This window comes from Eleutherodactylus coqui, chromosome 1, assembly GCF_035609145.1.
Source record: "Eleutherodactylus coqui strain aEleCoq1 chromosome 1, aEleCoq1.hap1, whole genome shotgun sequence".
Lineage (NCBI taxonomy): Eukaryota > Metazoa > Chordata > Amphibia > Anura > Eleutherodactylidae > Eleutherodactylus > Eleutherodactylus coqui.
Window position 1 is genome coordinate 5,603,078 of NC_089837.1, and position 21,090 is coordinate 5,624,167.

Genomic DNA, 21,090 nt, shown 5'->3' on the forward strand with positions numbered 1-21,090 from the left:
TGAGCGTCACGGGGACATAATACTACAAGGGGGGGGGGGGGGGGGAGCGTCACCGGGGACGTAATACTACAAGGGGGGGGGGGGGGGGGGGGGGAGCGTCACCGGGGACGTAATACTACAAGTGTGTGTGTGTGTGTGTGTGTGTGTGTGGCAGCGTCACCGGGGCCGTAATACTACAAGGGGGGGGGGGGGGGGGAGCGTCACCGGGGACGTAATACTACAAGGGGGGGGGGGGGAGCGTCACCGGGGACGTAATACTACAAGGGGGGGGAGCGTCACCGGGGACGTAATACTACAAGGGGGGGGGGGGGGGAGCGTCACCGGGGACGTAATACTGTGTGTGTGTGTGTGTGGGGCAGCGTCACCGGGGACGTAATACTACAAGGGGGGGGGGGGGGAGCGTCACCGGGGACGTAATACTACAAGGGGGGGGGGAGCGTCACCGGGGACGTAATACAACAAGGGGGGGGGGGGGGAGCGTCACCGGGGACGTAATACAACAAGGGGGGGGGGGAGCGTCACCGGGGACGTAATACTACAAGGGGGGAGCATCACCGGGGACGTAATACTACCAGGGGGGGGGGGGGGGGGGGGAGCGTCACCGGGGACGTAATACTACAAGGGGGGGAGCGTCACCGGGGACGTAATACTACAAGGGGGGGGGGGGGGAGCGTCACCGGGGACGTAATACTACAAGGGGGGGGGGGGAGCGTCACCGGGGACAGAATACTACAAGTGTGTGTGTGTGTGTGTGGGGGGGGGGGGGGCAGCGTCACCGGGGACGTAATACTACAAGGGGGGGGGGGGAGCGTCACCGGGGACGTAATACTACAAGGGGGGGGGGGAGCGTCACCGGGGACGTAATACTACAAGGGGGGGGGGGGAGCGTCACCGGGATGTAATACTACAAGGGGGGGGGGAGCGTCACCGGGGATGTAATACTACAAGGGGGGGGGGGGGGGGGGAGCGTCACCGGGGACGTAATACTACAAGGGGGGGGAGCGTCACCGGGGACGTAATACTACAAGGGGGGGGGGGAGCGTCACCGGGGACGTAATACTACAAGGGGGGGGGGGAGCGTCACCGGGGACGTAATACTACAAGGGGGGGAGCGTCACCGGGGACATAATACTACAAGGGGGGGGGGGGGGGAGCGTCACCGGGGACATAATACTACAAGGGGGGGGGGAGCGTCACCGGGGACATAATACTACAAGGGGGGGGGGAGCGTCACCGGGGACATAATACTACAAGGGGGGGGGGGGGGAGCGTCACCGGGGACGTAATACTACAAGGGGGGGGGGGGGAGCGTCACCGGGGACGTAATACTACAAGTGTGTGTGTGTGTGTGTGTGGCAGCGTCACCGGGGACGTAATACTACAAGGGGGGGGGGGAGCGTCACCGGGGACGTAATACTACAAGGGGGGGGGGGAGCGTCACCGGGGACGTAATACTACAAGGGGGGGGAGCGTCACCGGGGACGTAATACTACAAGGGGGGGGAGCGTCACCGGGGACGTAATACTGTGTGTGTGTGTGTGTGTGTGTGTGTGTGTGTGTGGCAGCGTCACCGGGGGACGTAATACTACAAGGGGGGGGGGGGGGGGAGCGTCACCGGGGACGTAATACTACAAGGGGGGGAGCGTCACCGGGGACGTAATACTACAAGGGGGGGGGGGGGGGGAGCGTCACCGGGGACGTAATACTACAAGGGGGGGGGGGGGGGGAGCGTCACCGGGGACGTAATACTACAAGGGGGGGGGGGGGGGGGGAGCGTCACCGGGGACGTAATATTACAAGGGGGGGGGGAGCGTCACCGGGGACGTAATACTACAAGGGGGGGGGGGGGGAGCGTCACCGGGGACGTAATACTACAAGGGGGGGGGGGGGGGAGCGTCACCGGGGACGTAATACTACAAGGGGGGGGGGGGGGAGCGTCACCGGGGACGTAATACTACAAGGGGGGGGGGGGGGGGGGAGCGTCACCGGGGACGTAATACTACAAGGGGGGGGGGGGAGCGTCACCGGGGGACGTAATACTACAAGGGGGGGGGGGGGAGCGTCACCGGGGACCTAATACTACAAGGGGGGGAGCGTCACCGGGGATGTAACACTACAAGGGGGGGGGGGGGGGAGCGTCACCGGGGACGTAATACTACAGGGGGGGGGGGGGGGGAGCGTCACCGGGGACGTAATACTACAAGGGGGGGGGGAGCGTCCCCGGGGACGTAATACTACAAGGGGGGGGGGGGAGCGTCACCGGGGACGTAATACTACAAGGGGGGGGGGGGGGGGGGGAGCGTCACCGGGGACGTAATACTACAAGGGGGGGGGGGAGCGTCACCGGGGACGTAATACTACAAGGGGGGGAGCGTCACCGGGGACATAATACTACAAGGGGGGGGGGGGGGGAGCGTCACCGGGGACATAATACTACAAGGGGGGGGGGGGGGAGCGTCACCGGGGACGTAATACTACAAGGGGGGGGGGGGGGGGGGGGAGCGTCACCGGGGACGTAATACTACAAGTGTGTGTGTGTGTGTGTGTGTGTGTGTGGCAGCGTCACCGGGGCCGTAATACTACAAGGGGGGGGGGGGGGGGGGGAGCGTCACCGGGGACGTAATACTACAAGGGGGGGGGGGGGAGCGTCACCGGGGACGTAATACTACAAGGGGGGGAGCGTCACCGGGGACGTAATACTACAAGGGGGGGGGGGGGGGAGCGTCACCGGGGACGTAATACTGTGTGTGTGTGTGTGTGGGGCAGCGTCACCGGGGACGTAATACTACAAGGGGGGGGGGGAGCGTCACCGGGGACGTAATACTACAAGGGGGGGGGGAGCGTCACCGGGGACGTAATACAACAAGGGGGGGGGGGGGGGAGCGTCACCGGGGACGTAATACAACAAGGGGGGGGGGGAGCGTCACCGGGGACGTAATACTACAAGGGGGGAGCATCACCGGGGACGTAATACTACCAGGGGGGGGGGGGGGGGGGGAGCGTCACCGGGGACGTAATACTACAAGGGGGGGAGCGTCACCGGGGACGTAATACTACAAGGGGGGGGGGGGGGAGCGTCACCGGGGACGTAATACTACAAGGGGGGGGGGGAGCGTCACCGGGGACAGAATACTACAAGTGTGTGTGTGTGTGTGTGGGGGGGGGGGGGGGCAGCGTCACCGGGGACGTAATACTACAAGGGGGGGGGGGGAGCGTCACCGGGGACGTAATACTACAAGGGGGGGAGCGTCACCGGGGACGTAATACTACAAGGGGGGGGGGGGGAGCGTCACCGGGGACGTAATACTACAAGGGGGGGGGGGGGGAGCGTCACCGGGGACGTAATACTACAAGGGGGGGGGGGGGGAGCGTCACCGGGGGACGTAATACTACAAGGGGGGGGGGGGGAGCGTCACCCGGGACGTAATACTACAAGGGGGGGGGGGGGAGCGTCACCGGGGACGTAATACTACAAGGGGGGGGGGAGCGTCACCGGGGACGTAATACTACAAGGGGGGGGGGGGGAGCGTCACCCGGGACGTAATACTACAAGGGGGGGGGGGAAGCGTCACCGGGGACGTAATACTACAAGGGGGGGGGGGAGCGTCACCAGGGACGTAATACTACAGGGGGGGGGGGGGAGCGTCACCGGGGACGTAATACTACAAGGGGGGGGGGGGGGGAGCGTCACCGGGGACGTAATACTACAAGGGGGGGGGGGGGGAGCGTCACCGGGGACGTAATACTACAAGGGGGGGAGCGTCACCGGGGACGTAATACTACAAGGGGGGGGGGGGGGGAGCGTCACCGGGGACGTAATACTACAAGGGGGGGGGGGGGGAGCGTCACCGGGGACGTAATACTACAAGGGGGGGGGGGGGGGAGCGTCACCGGGGACGTAATACTACAAGGGGGGGAGCGTCACCGGGGACGTAATACTACGTGTGTGTGTGTGTGTGTGTGTGGGGCAGCGTCACCGGGGACGTAATACTACAAAGGGGGGGGGGGGGGGGGGGGGGAGCGTCACCGGGGACGTAATACTACAAGGGGGGGGGGGGGGGGGAGCGTCACCGGGGACGTAATACTACAAGGGGGGGGGGGGGGGAGCGTCACCGGGGACGTAATACTACAAGGGGGGGAGCGTCACCGGGGACGTAATACTATGTGTGTGTGTGTGTGTGTGTGTGTGTGTGTGTGTGTGTGTGTGTGTGGGGGGCAGCGTCACCGGGGACGTAATACTACAAGGGGGGGGGGGAGCGTCACCGGGGACGTAATACTACAAGGGGGGGGGGGGGAGCGTCACCGGGGACGTAATACTACAAGGGGGGGGGGGGGAGCGTCACCGGGGATGTAATACTACAAGGGGGGGGGGAGCGTCACCGGGGATGTAATACTACAAGGGGGGGGGGGGGGAGCGTCACCGGGGACGTAATACTACAAGGGGGGGGGAGCGTCACCGGGGACGTAATACTACAGGGGGGGGGGGGGGGGGGAGCGTCACCGGGGACGTAATACTACAAGGGGGGGGGGGGGGCAGCGTCACCGGGGACGTAATACTACAAGGGGGGGGGGAGCGTCCCCGGGGACGTAATACTACAAGGGGGGGGGGGGGGGGGAGCGTCACCGGGGACGTAATACTACAAGGGGGGGGGGGGGAGCGTCACCGGGGACGTAATACTACAAGGGGGGGAGCGTCACCGGGGACATAATACTACAAGGGGGGGGGGGGGGGAGCGTCACCGGGGACATAATACTACAAGGGGGGGGGGAGCGTCACCGGGGACATAATACTACAAGGGGGGGGGGGGGGAGCGTCACCGGGGACGTAATACTACAAGGGGGGGGGGAGCGTCACCGGGGACGTAATACTACAAGGGGGGGGGGGAGCGTCACCAAGGACGTAATACTACAAGGGGGGGAGCGTCACCGGGGACGTAATACTACAAGGGGGGGGGGGGGGGAGCGTCACCGGGGACGTAATACTGTGTGTGTGTGTGTGTGTGTGTGTGTGTGTGTGTGTGGCGCAGCGTCACCGGGGGACGTAATACTACAAGGGGGGGGGGGGGGGGGAGCGTCACCGGGGACGTAATACTACAAGGGGGGGGGGGGAGCGTCACCGGGGACGTAATACTACAAGGGGGGGGGGGGAGCGTCACCGGGGACGTAATACTACAAGGGGGGGGGGGGAGCGTCACCGGGGACGTAATACTACAAGGGGGGGAGCGTCACCGGGGATGTAACACTACAAGGGGGGGGGGGGGGGGAGCGTCACCGGGGACGTAATACTACAAGTGGGGGGGGGGGGGGGGGGGGGGAGACAGCATCACCGGGGAATGTAATACTATAGGTTGAACATAATACTACAGGGGGGCAAAGTAATCGCCAAGGACGCAGTAGTACAGCGGGGGACATAATCACCGAAGGCATAATACGATGGGGGGGGGGGGGGGCGTAAACACGTGACGTAATACTACAGGGGCACGGCGTCACCGGGAAAGTATTATAGGGGGACGTAATATTATAGCTAGGGGGTGTCTCCGTGGACATAAAAATACAGGTGGGGTGTGTGTACAGCAGTGGGAGGGGATGTACTACTACAGTGGTGGTGGTGTACACTGGGGGAGGGGATGTGGTACTATAGGGGGATGGTGATGTAATCCCTGGGGATGTAGTACTACGGGGGGGGGGGGTCATATATACCGGGGGAAGGGACGTAAGCAACGGGGATGTAGTACTACGGGGTGGGGAGTGGGGGGATCGTATATACCGGGGGAAGGGACGTAAGCACCGGGGATGTAGTACTACAGGGGGCGGTGTACATCGGGGTGGGGCCGTAATCTCCAATCCTCGGGGGTGTAGTACTATAGGAAGGGGGCAGGGGACATAATCTCCGGGGATGTTGCACTACAGGGGAGACTCTGTACATCGGGGGAGGGAACGTAATCCCCGGGGATGTAGTACTACAGGGGGGACGGGGCACACCGGGGGAGGGGATGTAGTACTACAGGGGGTGGGGCACACCGGGGGAGGGGATGTAGTACTACAGGGGGGACGGGGCACACCGGGGGAGGGGATGTAGTACTACAGGGGGTGGGGCACACCGGGGGAGGGGATGTAGTACTACAGGGGGTGGGGCACACTGGGGGGAGGGGACGTTTTTGGTGACCTGTGGTCTCCTTCTCAGGCTTGATCTCCACAATTGCTCCATCTCGCGCCTGGACTCTGCCCTCCGTCTGCCCGCTACTCTGGCTGCCATGTAAGTGACCCTCCTGCAGGTGGTGCCATGCAGGACGTGCTCTTGTGTGACCTGTGACCCCTCTCTTCCAGAGACCTATCCCAGAATCCTTTGCAGGATCCGCCTCCAGACGTTGTTTCGGGGTCTTATCGATCTGGAGTACATGTGAGTGATCATGTGACTGCAGCCCCTCCCCCTCTTGTCCATCAGTGCTAACCACCATGTCTTGTGTCAGAGTGCTGCCCCCCAACGTCAGCTGTCCGGGCGGCAACGGGGCGTGGATGAGCGTCAACGTCAGCGCCGATGTGCGGGTCTGCCAGGACCAGAGGGACGAGTGTAACGGCACCGGAGAGCCGGGTGAGTGGCGTCACGTATGACCAGCGGTGGCAGCATGACTGTTGTGTTGGTGGGACGCAGGGGGGAAACTGCGTGAGGATGTGGTGGCGGGGCAGCGGGTGCGGTGGCGGGGCAGCGGGTGCGGCGGCGGGGCAGGGGGTGCGGCGGCGGGGCAGGGTTGTGGCGGGGCGGGGGGTATGGTGGCGGGGCAGGGTTGTGGTGGTGGCGGGGCAGCGGGTATGGTGGCGGGGCAGGGTTGTGGCGCGGGGGCTCCGTTCTGTCGCCCCGCTCACAGTTGTGTCTTCTCTCTGCAGCGTTGACGTGTCCGGAGAACGCTGTGTGCGCCGCCGCCGGCCCGGGCTCCTCGCAGTGTCTGTGCGCTCCGGGGTTCAGCGGATACAAGTGTCTCAGAGAGGTGAGGAGGGGTAACGAGGGGGTTAACGAGGGGCGGGTGGTCCGGGTCACATGACACTAACCTGCCCTTGTCCCCCGCAGGGCTCCTTCCCCACGCTGCTGTTCTTCGGGATCCTCGCCTCCGTTCACGCTCAGCGTCTCCGTCCTGCTGTGGTGCACGCAGCGCAAGAAGGTGAAGAGCCCGTAACTGCAGGGGGCGGGGCACCAGAACAATATCTGTCCAATCAGGTGTCTGCCTCCCCAGGGGGTGTGGCCCCGTTCACACAGGCCGCCGCGGATTTCGGTCATGTAAATAAGTTTCCTGTTTCTGAGACTCCACCTTGTATTCGTCTGTATGGCGGCCATTCCTGTGTACACGTGGCGCCTCCTGCGGTCTGAACACCTGACGGGGGGTGCTGAAGAAAAACCTACAGCTGACCGCCCCGTGGGTTGTAATGGCGTCCGCCTGCGCCGCCGCCACGTGTAAACACTCCTGTACACTACGAAGAGGAAATGGAATAAAGATGGTTGACGGGTTTTGATTCTCCTTGTCGGTAATAATGCACTTCTGGTCGCAGCGCCGACCGTGGGGGGGGAGGGGAAGAGGAGCAGGAACGGCAACCAGGCTGATGCTCACAGCAACCAATCAGAGCTCTGCATTCATCTGCCCTGGCCTGGAAGAGGAACACCTGAGCTGTGATTGGCTGCTGCGGCCGCCATGACGGGGTGGTGCGCGGCTCCCTGCGGCGGGGCGTCCGGTGGGCTCAGTTGGAACCATTTGAGTTCAGACGACGGCTTATCTTTTTTCCTCTCTGGTCTCGCTCTGCTGTTTTTATTCACGCCGCTCACCGTGCGCCATAATCACATCAGGCCCGCCGCACACGGCTGGATGGGACTCGCGAGCGGCGGCCGTGGTAAAGCGCGGCCATTAAAAGGAAAGCATTGGCAGATTTCCCTTCAGACTCATAAATCGCAGCGTGCTCCAGGTTACCGCACGACGGCCTTCATCGCTGGAGGCGCCCGCTCCGTACGTAAATAGGTGGGCGGCGGCTGCCCGCGGCATCGCTAGGCAACGGTGTGGAAGATACAAAACAGCCTCCGCTCATCCGCAGTACCGTTATAGGAGGGCCGCGGGTCAGCGCCGGGCGCCCTGTGAGTGACTGGACCGTCCTGGCCGCGGGTCAGCGCCGGGAGCCCTGTGAGTGACTGGACCGTCCTGGCCGCGGGTCAGCGCCGGGAGCCCTGTGAGTGACTGGACCGTCCTGGCCGCGGGTCAGCGCCGGGCGCCCTGTGAGCGACTGGACCGTCCTGGCCGCGGGTCAGCGCCGGGAGCCCTGTGAGTGACTGGACCGTCCTGGCCGCGGGTCAGCGCCGGGCGCCCTGTGAGTGACTGGACCGTCCTGGACGCGGGTCAGCGCCGGGCGCCCTGTGAGTGACTGGACCGTCTTGGCCGCGGGTCAGCGCCGGGAGCCCTGTGAGTGACTGGACCGTCCTGGACGCGGGTCAGCGCCGGGCGCCCTGTGAGCGATTGGACCGTCTTGGCCGCGGCTCAGCGCCGGGCGCCCAGTGAGCGACTGGACCGTCCTGGACGCGGGTCAGCGCCGGGCGCCCTGTGAGTGACTGGACCGTCCTGGACGCGGGTCAGCGCCGGGCGCCCTGTGAGTGACTGGACTGTCCTGGACGCGGGTCAGCGCCAGGCGCCCTGTGACTGGACCGTCCTGGACGCGGGTCAGCGCCGGGCGCCCTGTGAGTGACTGGACGCGGGTCAGCGCCGGGCGCCCTGTGAGTGACTGGACCGTTCCAGACGCGGGTCAGCGCCGGGCGCCCTGTGAGTGATTGGGCCGTTCTGGCCGCGGGTCAGCGCCGGGCGCCCTGTGATTGGACCGTTCTGGCCGCAGCGACACCCAATCACGGGCTGTTTGTTTGATTTTACTGTACATTTGAGTTCTTATGATCTTTATTTTTTGGCTTCCTCGGGGATTCGAACTTTCATCATCTGATCACTTATATAACATAAGACCGTAGTATTACTCTACACTGCATGCCATGTTGGGGGCCTGCAGAAGACACCAGGCTGCCATGGCAACCAAAGGGCATCTCGCTGGCATTGTGGGGGCCATTGGCTGAGCCGGTCCTGAGCGGAATGTAAGGGGTTAAATCAGCCAACTGAACTGAGTCGGTCACAAAGTTGCAGGAAGGTGGCCACATGTGACCAAGCAGTGAGGACCACCATGCTGCAGGCCAGCCCCAGCAGGGGGCGCTTAGAGTGACCCCTCCGATCCTGCAGAGTGATGGCTGCTCCTGCGAACGGAGGGGCTTACACCCCGGATCAGTCCGGCAGGTAGAGAAGACGTGACGCCATCTGTTTCTACACCGGAGGGCCGGTTCTCGAGGCTCAGCGTTTGACCCTGAGGGGGTCCGCAGTCTCCAGCGACGCTCCACCCACCGAGCCGCCTCTAACACGTCACGGGGGGCAACTGTGTAGGTGCTGAGCGAGACTTTAACCCCTTCCCCCCCAGCAGCAACAAGCTTCTAGAGGTCAGTCAGTATCCACAGTGGGAGGTGGGCACACCAGCACGGCCCCCCGTGGTTCTCACCGTTCAGGGGGCGGAGTCACCAAAGGAACGCAGACCAACAAATAAGAAAAACATCATCTATTAAGAAATTAACAACCCATTACAAGAAAAGTAAAAGATTTCACCCCGGGGGGCAGCGAGTCACATGACGAGGCGGTCCGGGACCCCCCAGGTATAGTCCCCTCCTCACTTGTTCACCTTCTCCCTGTACTGGCTCTGCGCCTGCTGCAGGAAGTTCTGGAAGGCCGGTTCCTCCAGCCGCGACTCCGCCACTGCGAAGGAGAGAGGGAGACGTGAGAGCGGCGGCTGCTTAACCCCTTCCCGCCGCCGCGGCGCCAGGAGAGAGGGAGACGTGAGAGCGGCGGCTGCTTAACCCCTTCCCGCCGCCGCGGCTCCAGGGGAGAGGGGAGAGGGAGACGTGAGAGCGGCGGCTGCTTAACCCCTTCTCGCCGCCGCGGCTCCAGGAGAGAGGGAGACGTGAGAGCGGCGGCTGCCTAACCCCTTCCCGCCGCCGCGGCGCCAGGGGAGAGAGCGGCGGCTGCCTAACCCCTTCCCGCCGCCGCGGCGCCAGGGCAGAGAGCGGCGGCTGCCTAACCCCTTCCCGCCGCCGCGGCGCCAGGGGAGAGAGGAGGGTGGGTTACACTTTTCAATTCTGTAATTAACCAGATAACATCCTGGAAAACTTCCAGAAGCCGAGGAGAAACAGAGTGCTTCACGATGCAGTGAGCCGCCGCGCTCTATTAACCCCTTAGTGACGGCCCTATAGTGTTTATGTCCTGCTGTTGCAGGATGTGTATGGAGGGAGATAGCGCCGCTAAAAAATAAAGAGCGCCCCAAATGCACTTTTCTGGTCACCCTGTCTCCAAGAAAAATGTAATAAAAAGTGATCAAAGAGTCAATTGTATGCGAAAATGGTACAAAACGGAAACGGCAGGACGTACCGCACAAAACGAGCCCCGACTTAACGGGCAGCGGAAAAATAAAAAGGCGATTGTGCGCAGAAAATGGACACAAAATAAACAAAACCTCTACCTGTTTGGTCTGGCAGTAATGGCACCGCGCCGTAGAATAAAGGTATCGGGTCAGTTTTGTTCATTTTGTGCGCCGTGGAAACAAGACGCACCGAAAGATGGCGGAATGTCGTTTTTTTCCATTTCTCTCCGCTTAGAATTTTTTAAAAGTTTTTCAGTACATTATATGGTATAATAAATAGTGCCATGGAAAACTACAACTGGTCCCGCAAAAACAGCGAGCCCGCAGAGCGACGGAGGAATAGAGGAACTACGATTTTTAAAAGGGAGGAAAAAACAAAAACGGGAAAAAAAAAAAAAGCTCCGTCACTAAGGGGTTAAACGGCAGACTGTCATTAAAGCCTTCGGCTTGGCTCCCCCTTGTACTTTCAGTAAGACCTGCAGCCAGAGAGTTGTGTGAGTGTTACACAGAGCCTCACCGCCGGAGCGGAGCTTCTACAGACTATTATTGCCAACAGGAGAAATAATACCCCGTCCGGCGCCGCCGCAGCATTTCACAAGTGCAATCTTGTGCCGCGCTTCTCAGACGGACGTAGCGCTCGCCCCTGTATATCCCTCCCTGTGGGCATCAGCAGAGAAGGGGCCCTGGCCCCGGGCGCAGTAACATCATAGTCATCAACAGGACCCGGCTGGTCTCACCTGAATGATCAATGTCATCCGTGTCGCTGTCCTCCGCCTCGTCGTCATCCTCCATGTTCCCTCGCGTGAGGATCAGATCTGACGGCCCCACAACGGCTTCATCCAGACCTGACAGGGAAGATATTTACTCCGCAGGTCCAAAGAGCGCAGTCACATGACCCCACATAGAGGTCCACCCATCATTACCTGCGGAGTGTCCTGGGTCCAGAGCCACAGAGCCCATGTCCCGATGCAGCCGATCCAACTGTTCCTGCTGCTCCTTCTGCTTCCCCTCCTCCTGTCCCCCGGGAGAAGACACAAATCAGTATTGGCTCCGCTTCTTTAGTAGGGAGCTTAGATACATCCCCCCCCCCCCGCCCCCTTTTCATACTGGACAGGGATTAGATACGTCCCGCCATTCTCCTGTATCCCAGACCGTAAGATCCCCCCTCACTAGTTCTGCGTCGCTTGCACAGACGCGGGTTCTCCTGTCACATGACTTACCGCAGCCTTACGGAGGCGCTCATACTCTGGCCGGTATTCCCTATATAGGAGGAGAAGAGAAGGCGTTATGGAAGGCAGCACAGAAGTGACCACGAGATCTGCACGCCTCCTCACCTCTCGTACTCCTCTGCTGCCTCTGCAACCTTGACAAAGAAGTCGTCGATCCCGGCCCCGGTCACCGCCGACACTCCGACCACCTAGACAGAGAGGAGTGGCATGAGGGACATGTGACAGTGCTACAGGATACCACAGACCAGACACAGGGGGCATTACCCGCAGGGCATTGTAGAACTCATCCAGGACCAGGCTCATGGAGCGGGTCAGATTACTGATGTACGAGGTCTCCTGGTTCAGAGCGTCCTGGAAGGTCTCAAAATCCTGCATCCACTCCACGGCAAAGCTGTGATCGATTATGTCTGTCTGCAAGAAGGGTAGATTATTAACGCCTGAAACTCCATCAATCATCCATCTGCAAGGGAAGAGGGGGGTAATCAACGCCTCCACCCTTCATCCACTCTACTACTCCTGTCTGCGGAGAGGTAGATCAATGCCTCCACCCTTCATCCAATCTACTACTCCTGTCTGCGGGGAGGTAGATCAACGCCTCCACCCTTCATCCAGTCTACTACTCCTGTCTGCTTGGAGGTAGATCAACGCCTCCACCCTTCATCCAGTCTACTACTCCTGCCTGCTTGGAGGTAGATCAACGCCTCCACCCTTCATCCAGTCTACTACTCCTGCCTGCCGGGGAGGTAGATCAACGCCTCCACCCTTCATCCAGTCTACTACTCCTGTCTGCTTGGAGGTAGATCAACGCCTCCACCCTTCATCCAGTCTACTACTCCTGCCTGCCGGGGAGGTAGATCAACGCCTCCACCCTTCATCCAGTCTACTACTCCTGCCTGCCGGGGAGGTAGATCAACGCCTCCACCCTTCATCCAGTCTACTACTCCTGTCTGCGGGGAGGTAGTCAACGCCTCCACCCTTCATCCAGTTTACTACTCCTATCTGCCCAAAGGTAGTCAACGCCTCCACCCTTCATCCAATCTACTACTCCCGTCTGTCAGGGAGGTAGGTCAACGCCTCCACCCTTCATACAATATACTATTCCTGTCTGCGGGGAGGTAGGTCAACGCCTCCACCCTCCATCCAGTTTACTACTCCTATCTGCCCGAAGGTAGTCAACGCCTCCACCCTTCATCCAGTCTACTCCTCCCGTCTGCCAGGGAGGTAGTCAACGCCTCCACCCTTCATCCAGTCTACTACTCCCGTCTGTCGGGGAGGTAGGTCAACGCCTCCACCCTTCATCCAGTTTACTACTCCTATCTGCCCGAAGGTAGTCAACGCCTCCACCCTTCATCCAATCTACTACTCCTGTCTGAATCTTACAAGCTGTGATAGATTACTCCTGCCTGCACTGCTCGCATGCAGTCGGCGACACGTTCTTGACGTACCTTGTTCATGACGACGATGAACGGCAGCTTGGTCTTGTACATGATGCTGGAAGAGAAGGCGGGTCACAGGTGTCAGGTGACAACAATCCCACCCCCCCAATACTGAAGCCGACACCCACCTGCAGGCATACAGCATGTTGGACATAAAGGTGACTGGGTTGGTACTGCGGGACGTGTCCATGACATACACCACCACCGAGGGGAAGGAGGACGCCTGCAGGTAGAAGGGGCACACAGTGGTGACTGGACCTTCCTGCGCCATTTTCTGTTGAGGCTCCACCTCTTATCTACTTACCAATGCCTCTGTGATGATGGACCCCGAGGCGGACCATGTGAAGACCTCAATCTGTCCAGGCGTGTCTATGAGGACGTACCTGATGATTGGGAGGAGCACAGTCAGTGACTGGAGGCGCAGGGACCAGGGGGCGCCCCAGAGACACTTACCGACAGTTCTTCTGCCTCTTCTCTATGAAGTTCACCACCTGTGGGGGGGAAGAGGAGGGAGATGAGCGAGGGGTGGGGGGTACCGCCATCAAGGAGCCCCATAACTGTGCCAGCCACTCACCTGGTCAAATCGAGTGGCAAACAGGTTGAGGGAGGTGACGATGCCACCATTGGGTCCGAGGCCATATCTGAGGAAGCAGCTAAGGAACAGCAACCCCTCCCCCAACTGTACATGTGAAGGGGTGAGCAGAAACCACAAGGGTGCCTACTGGGAGATCAGTGATGTCACAGGTCATGTGACTTCACACCCATGACATAGCATTACATGACCTGTGACATCACTGATGACGTGCTATAGGTAAGGTCACCGGTGACATCATAGGCCACACAATGCTATACATGAGGTCAATGATATCACAATCAGATGCAGTATTTCAGGTCAGTGACATCATCAGCCCTGTAATGTGATAACTGAGGCCACTAGTGATGTCATAGGTCATGTGATGCTATATGTGAGGTCTTCATTGCCAGACGCCTGACCATCGTTGGATCCCATTGACCTGTAAAGGTTATAAGGGTGGGGTGATGTAGTGGGGGTCCCACCCCTCCCCCGACAAGAAGGATACTGCTTCATCACCTCCTTGTACTTCACTGTGTCCCGTATATCTGTGGAGAAGAGACGGAGATAGGAGACTTACATGTTAGCGGGGGAGGGGTGTGCATCACATTAAGGGCGGGGCTCTCACCTATGTTGGCGGGGAAGGGGATCTCGTGCACCGCGGGGTCCAGGTTGATGACGTAGGGGGGGCAGTTCTTTCCATGTAAATGGGACGCCAGTCTCTAAGAATGAAAGCAGCAGATATCAGCAAACAACAGCGGATGAAAGCGGCCTAACGGGTCAGAGTTATAAGGCTGGGTTCACACAGGGTGGATTGGACGCGGAAATTACATCTAGAATTTCACCGCAGCGAATCCGCCTGCGGCCGCTAATCCCGCTGTTGGCAAGCCATGTGGCCAAAAATCTCAGACCGCGGGCCACAACGGAAAATCTTGCGGCTTAGTGCCACGAGTTTTGAAGCAGCACTTTCCCTGTGGAAATCTCACGGTTTGTCGCTGCAGCCAAGCCGCGAGATTTTCACTGGGAATACGCCCTGCGAGAGCCCAGCCTAAGCAGCGGCTTCACCAGACACGACTGTCCCGGGACGGCCGGCTGCAGCGGGATCTGATTGACCGTGGACGGCGCCCCCCGTGTACATCCTCTTCTCTGTACTGCTGATGACCGCGTCCAGCGCCCCCGCGTACGTCCTCTTCTCTGTACTGCTGATGACCGCGTCCAGCGCCCCGCGTACGTCCTCTTCTCTGTACTGCTGATGACCGCGGCCGGCGCCCCGTGTACGTCCTCTTCTCTGTACTGCTGATGACCGCGGCCGGCGCCCCGCGTACGTCCTCTTCTCTGTACTGCTGATGACCGCGGCCGGCGCCCCCGCGTACGTCCTCTTCTCTGTACTGCTGATGACCGCGGCCGGCGCCCCGCGTACGTCCTCTTCTCTGTACTGCTGATGACCGCGGCCGGCGCCCCCGCGTACGTCCTCTTCTCTGTACTGCTGATGACCGCGGCCGGCGCCCCGCGTACGTCCTCTTCTCTGTACTGCTGATGACCGCGGCCGGCGCCCCGCGTACGTCCTCTTCTCTGTACTGCTGATGACCGCGGCCGGCGCCCCGCGTACGTCCTCTTCTCTGTACTGCTGATGACCGCGGCCGGCGCCCCGCGTACGTCCTCTTCTCTGTACTGCTGATGACCGCGGCCGGCGCCCCGCGTACGTCCTCTTCTCTGTACTGCTGATGACCGCGGCCGGCGCCCCGCGTACGTCCTCTTCTCTGTACTGCTGATGACCGCGGCCGGCGCCCCGCGTACGTCCTCTTCTCTGTACTGCTGATGACCGCGGCCGGCGCCCCCGCGTACGTCCTCTTCTCTGTACTGCTGATGACCGCGGCCGGCGCCCCGCGTACGTCCTCTTCTCTGTACTGCTGATGACCGCGGCCGGCGCCCCGCGTACGTCCTCTTCTCTGTACTGCTGATGACCGCGGCCGGCGCCCCGCGTACGTCCTCTTCTCTGTACTGCTGATGACCGCGGCCGGCGCCCCGCGTACGTCCTCTTCTCTGTACTGCTGATGACCGCGGCCGGCGCCCCGCGTACGTCCTCTTCTCTGTACTGCTGATGACCGCGGCCGGCGCCCCGCGTACGTCCTCTTCTCTGTACTGCTGATGACCGCGGCCGGCGCCCCGCGTACGTCCTCTTCTCTGTACTGCTGATGACCGCGGCCGGCGCCCCGCGTACGTCCTCTTCTCTGTACTGCTGATGACCGCGGCCGGCGCCCCGCGTACGTCCTCTTCTCTGTACTGCTGATGACCGCGGCCGGCGCCCCGCGTACGTCCTCTTCTCTGTACTGCTGATGACCGCGGCCGGCGCCCCGCGTACGTCCTCTTCTCTGTACTGCTGATGACCGCGGCCGGCGCCCCGCGTACGTCCTCTTCTCTGTACTGCTGATGACCGCGGCCGGCGCCCCGCGTACGTCCTCTTCTCTGTACTGCTGATGACCGCGGCCGGCGCCCCGCGTACGTCCTCTTCTCTGTACTGCTGATGACCGCGGCCGGCGCCCCGCGTACGTCCTCTTCTCTGTACTGCTGATGACCGCGGCCGGCGCCCCGCGTACGTCCTCTTCTCTGTACTGCTGATGACCGCGGCCGGCGCCCCGCGTACTTCCTCTTCTCTGTACTGCTGATGACCGCGGCCGGCGCCCCGCGTACGTCCTCTTCTCTGTACTGCTGATGACCGCGGCCGGCGCCCCGCGTACGTCCTCTTCTCTGTACTGCTGATGACCGCGGCCGGCGCCCCGCGTACGTCCTCTTCTCTGTACTGCTGATGACCGCGGCCGGCGCCCCGCGTACGTCCTCTTCTCTGTACTGCTGATGACCGCGGCCGGCGCCCCGCGTACGTCCTCTTCTCTGTACTGCTGATGACCGCGGCCGGCGCCCCGCGTACGTCCTCTTCTCTGTACTGCTGATGACCGCGGCCGGCGCCCCGCGTACGTCCTCTTCTCTGTACTGCTGATGACCGCGGCCGGCGCCCCGCGTACGTCCTCTTCTCTGTACTGCTGATGACCGCGGCCGGCGCCCCGCGTACGTCCTCTTCTCTGTACTGCTGATGACCGCGGCCGGCGCCCCGCGTACGTCCTCTTCTCTGTACTGCTGATGACCGCGGCCGGCGCCCCGCGTACGTCCTCTTCTCTGTACTGCTGATGACCGCGGCCGGCGCCCCGCGTACGTCCTCTTCTCTGTACTGCTGATGACCGCGGCCGGCGCCCCGCGTACTTCCTCTTCTCTGTACTGCTGATGACCGCGGCCGGCGCCCCGCGTACGTCCTCTTCTCTGTACTGCTGATGACCGCGGCCGGCGCCCCGCGTACGTCCTCTTCTCTGTACTGCTGATGACCGCGGCCGGCGCCCCGCGTACGTCCTCTTCTCTGTACTGCTGATGACCGCGGCCGGCGCCCCGCGTACGTCCTCTTCTCTGTACTGCTGATGACCGCGGCCGGCGCCCCGCGTACGTCCTCTTCTCTGTACTGCTGATGACCGCGGCCGGCGCCCCGCGTACGTCCTCTTCTCTGTACTGCTGATGACCACTGACGCTCGCTGTTGGACCTGCACAGTACAGGTTTTTTTAAAATCCAGGTTCCTTCCGCGCTGTCACTAGGCGATGACAGGGATCCCGTGACCCATCGAGCGCACATCGAAGGGTTTACCATCAGAGCGGTCGGCCCTTCTGAGCGCACACGGAAGGGTTTCCGATCGGAGCGGTCGGCCCTCCTGAGCGCACACCGAAGGGTTTACCACCGGGGCGGTCGGCCCTCCGGAGCGCACACCGAAGGGTTTACCACCGGGGCGGTCGGCCCTCCGGAGCGCACACCGAAGGGTTTACCACCGGGGCGGTCGGCCCTCCGGAGCGCACACCGAAGGGTTTACCACCGGGGCGGTCGGCCCTCCGGAGCGCACACCGAAGGGTTTACCACCGGGGCGGTCGGCCCTCCGGAGCGCACACCGAAGGGTTTACCACCGGGGCGGTCGGCCCTCCGGAGCGCACACCGAAGGGTTTACCACCGGGGCGGTCGGCCCTCCGGAGCGCACACCGAAGGGTTTACCACCGGGGCGGTCGGCCCTCCGGAGCGCACACCGAAGGGTTTACCACCGGGGCGGTCGGCCCTCCGGAGCGCACACCGAAGGGTTTACCACCGGGGCGGTCGGCCCTCCGGAGCGCACACCGAAGGGTTTACCACCGGGGCGGTCGGCCCTCCGGAGCGCACACCGAAGGGTTTACCACCGGGGCGGTCGGCCCTCCGGAGCGCACACCGAAGGGTTTACCACCGGGGCGGTCGGCCCTCCGGAGCGCACACCGAAGGGTTTACCACCGGGGCGGTCGGCCCTCCGGAGCGCACACCGAAGGGTTTACCACCGGGGCGGTCGGCCCTCCGGAGCGCACACCGAAGGGTTTACCACCGGGGCGGTCGGCCCTCCGGAGCGCACACCGAAGGGTTTACCACCGGGGCGGTCGGCCCTCCGGAGCGCACACCGAAGGGTTTACCACCGGGGCGGTCGGCCCTCCGGAGCGCACACCGAAGGGTTTACCACCGGGGCGGTCGGCCCTCCGGAGCGCACACCGAAGGGTTTACCACCGGGGCGGTCGGCCCTCCGGAGCGCACACCGAAGGGTTTACCACCGGGGCGGTCGGCCCTCCGGAGCGCACACCGAAGGGTTTACCACCGGGGCGGTCGGCCCTCCGGAGCGCACACCGAAGGGTTTACCACCGGGGCGGTCGGCCCTCCGGAGCGCACACCGAAGGGTTTACCACCGGGGCGGTCGGCCCTCCGGAGCGCACACCGAAGGGTTTACCACCGGGGCGGTCGGCCCTCCGGAGCGCACACCGAAGGGTTTACCACCGGGGCGGTCGGCCCTCCGGAGCGCACACCGAAGGGTTTACCACCGGGGCGGTCGGCCCTCCGGAGCGCACACCGAAGGGTTTACCACCGGGGCGGTCGGCCCTCCGGAGCGCACACCGAAGGGTTTACCACCGGGGCGGTCGGCCCTCCGGAGCGCACACCGAAGGGTTTACCACCGGGGCGGTCGGCCCTCCGGAGCGCACACCGAAGGGTTTACCACCGGGGCGGTCGGCCCTCCGGAGCGCACACCGAAGGGTTTACCACCGGAGCGGTCGGCCCTCCGGAGCGCACACCGAAGGGTTTACCACCGGAGCGGTCGGCCCTCCGGAGCGCACACCGAAGGGTTTACCACCGGAGCGGTCGGCCCTCCGGAGCGCACACCGAAGGGTTTACCACCGGAGCGGTCGGCCCTCCGGAGCGCACACCGAAGGGTTTACCACCGGAGCGGTCGGCCCTTCGGAGCGCACATCGAAACGGCCGGGCCTTCTGAGCGCACATCGAAGCGGCCGGCCCTTCTGAGCGCACATCGAAGGGTTCACCTTCTCAACAGCTGCAGCATACCGCGGATCGTCCACAATGGTGAAAGCCGGCCTGACACAAAGTACCCTGTGAGCGACGGCTCTCGCCTGCCCTGCAGGGTGACGTGTAGATCCGGAACAGGACGGCCGACCGTGGGGCAACTGCAACTACAGTGTTTGAAAACCCATACACACGTACCTACGCTTTCTTCCCAGGGACGGCGCCGCTGCAGAGGAGGCGGGGGTTCTGGACGAGCCGCAGGGTCTCGGGGTTCTCCCCTCTTACTGCAGGTAAAGGGGCTCCCCTTACAGGGTGTTACACCTGACGGGCGGGCGCTGGTTTGTGATCATCTCCCCAGCGCTCCGCTTCCTATAGGAAGCCGTGGAGACGGCCGGCGCCTCTGGAGCTCTCGGCCACCGCTGGGATCTGCTATTTCCATACAAGAGGCGGACGGTTTCCCTGGCAACGAGCAGTAAACAACCAGAGGAATCAGTAGCTGCAGTGTCTGGAGCAGGGAGTGCAGAGCATGGAGGAGATCGGCTACAGCGGTTAGCATTTCGTCTCTCCGGGCCGCCCCTGAAGACCATGTTTGGTGTCGGCGGCCCGTTAGGAGCATGGCAGCCAGTCATCACATCTCGTCCTGAGTCAGGAGGGCAGTCTGCCATGATCCACCACCAGACTGGCTGCTCGCACTAGAAATAAGGCTACAACTGGGCTGGGATCTTCAGGAAGGGCGCAGCGGCACCTCTGTCTCACCTTGTAGGACCCTGCGGAGCCCGCACTCACGCATCACTATAGTGTCAGGAAGCGCCTGGACGCCCCTCCTCCCTGCCCGCACTCACCTGCACGAAGGTGGTCTTCCCGGAGCCGGCCATCCCCAGCACGATCATACAGAGGGGAGAAGATCCCCCGGCTCCACCGCCGCCGGTAGCCATACTTCTCGGTCCTCCTCCACCATAGAGCTGCGTACAGAGCGACCGCAGGGTCACCATAGAGACCGCCCGCCCCTCCTCCTTTTGTTTTTATTGGATGCAGGCTCTTCGGCTCTCCGCCTCCTCTCAATAACTTTATGTGCAGCAGCCTGCATGGACACTATGAGCGGGCGGCATATTAGCACTAACTGCTTAGGTTAAGCAGCGCTGCTGATTAGAGCCACCTGATTGGCTCTTCGGCCGCACGTGACTACACAGCGTGCACGCGGATTGCCTTCAGCAGCCGGGCACTACACACTACAGTTAAGCAGCACGGGGTTAGGTTTGGGGTTTAGGGTTAGGGTTGGGTTTAGGGTTAGGGTTAGAGTTAGGTTTAGGGTTGGGGTTAGGGTCAGGTTTAGCTAACCCTAACCTTAACCCTAACCCCGTGCTGCTTAAGTGTAGTGTGTAGTGCACGGATGCTGAAGGCAATCCGCGTGCACGCTGTGTAGTCACGTGCGGCCGAAGAGCCAATCAGGTGGCTCTAATCAGCAGCGCTGCTTAACCTAAGCAGTTAGTGCTAATATGCGAGCGGGTGAGAAGACGGGGCAGTCACGTGATGGGACCGCACTATGCGCGAGCACGTGGCTGTTATAACTAAAGAGCACGTGACTAATAATGAGGGTCTAGCACGTGACTAATAAGCGGGTTTGTGGTCCTCGGCGGGGTATGACGGGTGAGATCCGTGACCCCCAGGCCTGTAGGACGGGCTGCAGCTCTGTCACAGTGAATTACACGTTACATGTGAGGCCTGACACACGTGTGTTCTCAGTGCACGCTATGTAGCGGTGTCTGCTGCATCTCCTGTTTATTCTGCACCTTCACAGTTATTGGTTGGACATGCGTGACGCGGTGCGCAGCGGGTCGGCGTATAACGTGTATCTAACACGAGTGTCTACCATTATTACATACAGCCAGTGTGGGTGCTGGAGAGCAACCAACGGGGCGCCATCACAGCGGAGGGAGGCCGCACCCGTACCAACACGGCTGATACACATGTACCATGCGGATTTAC

General features: G+C 62.3%; 2 protein-coding genes across 2 annotated transcripts in view; one reads left to right on the forward strand and one right to left on the reverse strand.

Annotated features, from left to right (window-relative positions):
- Positions 1 to 7,309, forward strand: part of ATRAID (all-trans retinoic acid induced differentiation factor) — a 14,473-nt gene extending 7,164 nt beyond the window's left edge. The window contains 7 exon segments of the mRNA XM_066589134.1: positions 6,185 to 6,256; positions 6,328 to 6,355; positions 6,357 to 6,400; positions 6,471 to 6,592; positions 6,886 to 6,986; positions 7,067 to 7,111; positions 7,113 to 7,309. Coding sequence (XP_066445231.1) covers positions 6,185 to 6,256; positions 6,328 to 6,355; positions 6,357 to 6,400; positions 6,471 to 6,592; positions 6,886 to 6,986; positions 7,067 to 7,111; positions 7,113 to 7,172 — 472 coding nt within the window. The 3' untranslated portion in view covers positions 7,173 to 7,309.
- A 2,294-nt stretch (positions 7,310 to 9,603) lies between these two features.
- GPN1 (GPN-loop GTPase 1) lies at positions 9,604 to 20,112 on the reverse strand. Its single transcript, XM_066594362.1, has 14 exons — positions 19,947 to 20,112; positions 14,338 to 14,431; positions 14,218 to 14,257; positions 13,713 to 13,779; positions 13,592 to 13,629; positions 13,443 to 13,521; positions 13,267 to 13,361; positions 13,148 to 13,193; positions 11,967 to 12,113; positions 11,808 to 11,890; positions 11,694 to 11,733; positions 11,397 to 11,487; positions 11,211 to 11,318; positions 9,604 to 9,812 (listed from the first exon to the last, which is right to left on the reverse strand). Exons 1-14 carry the CDS (start codon positions 20,094 to 20,096, stop codon positions 9,727 to 9,729), a joined length of 1,164 nt encoding a protein of 387 aa, XP_066450459.1. The 5' UTR covers positions 20,097 to 20,112; the 3' UTR covers positions 9,604 to 9,726.
- Between the last annotated feature and the right edge of the window lie 978 nt (positions 20,113 to 21,090).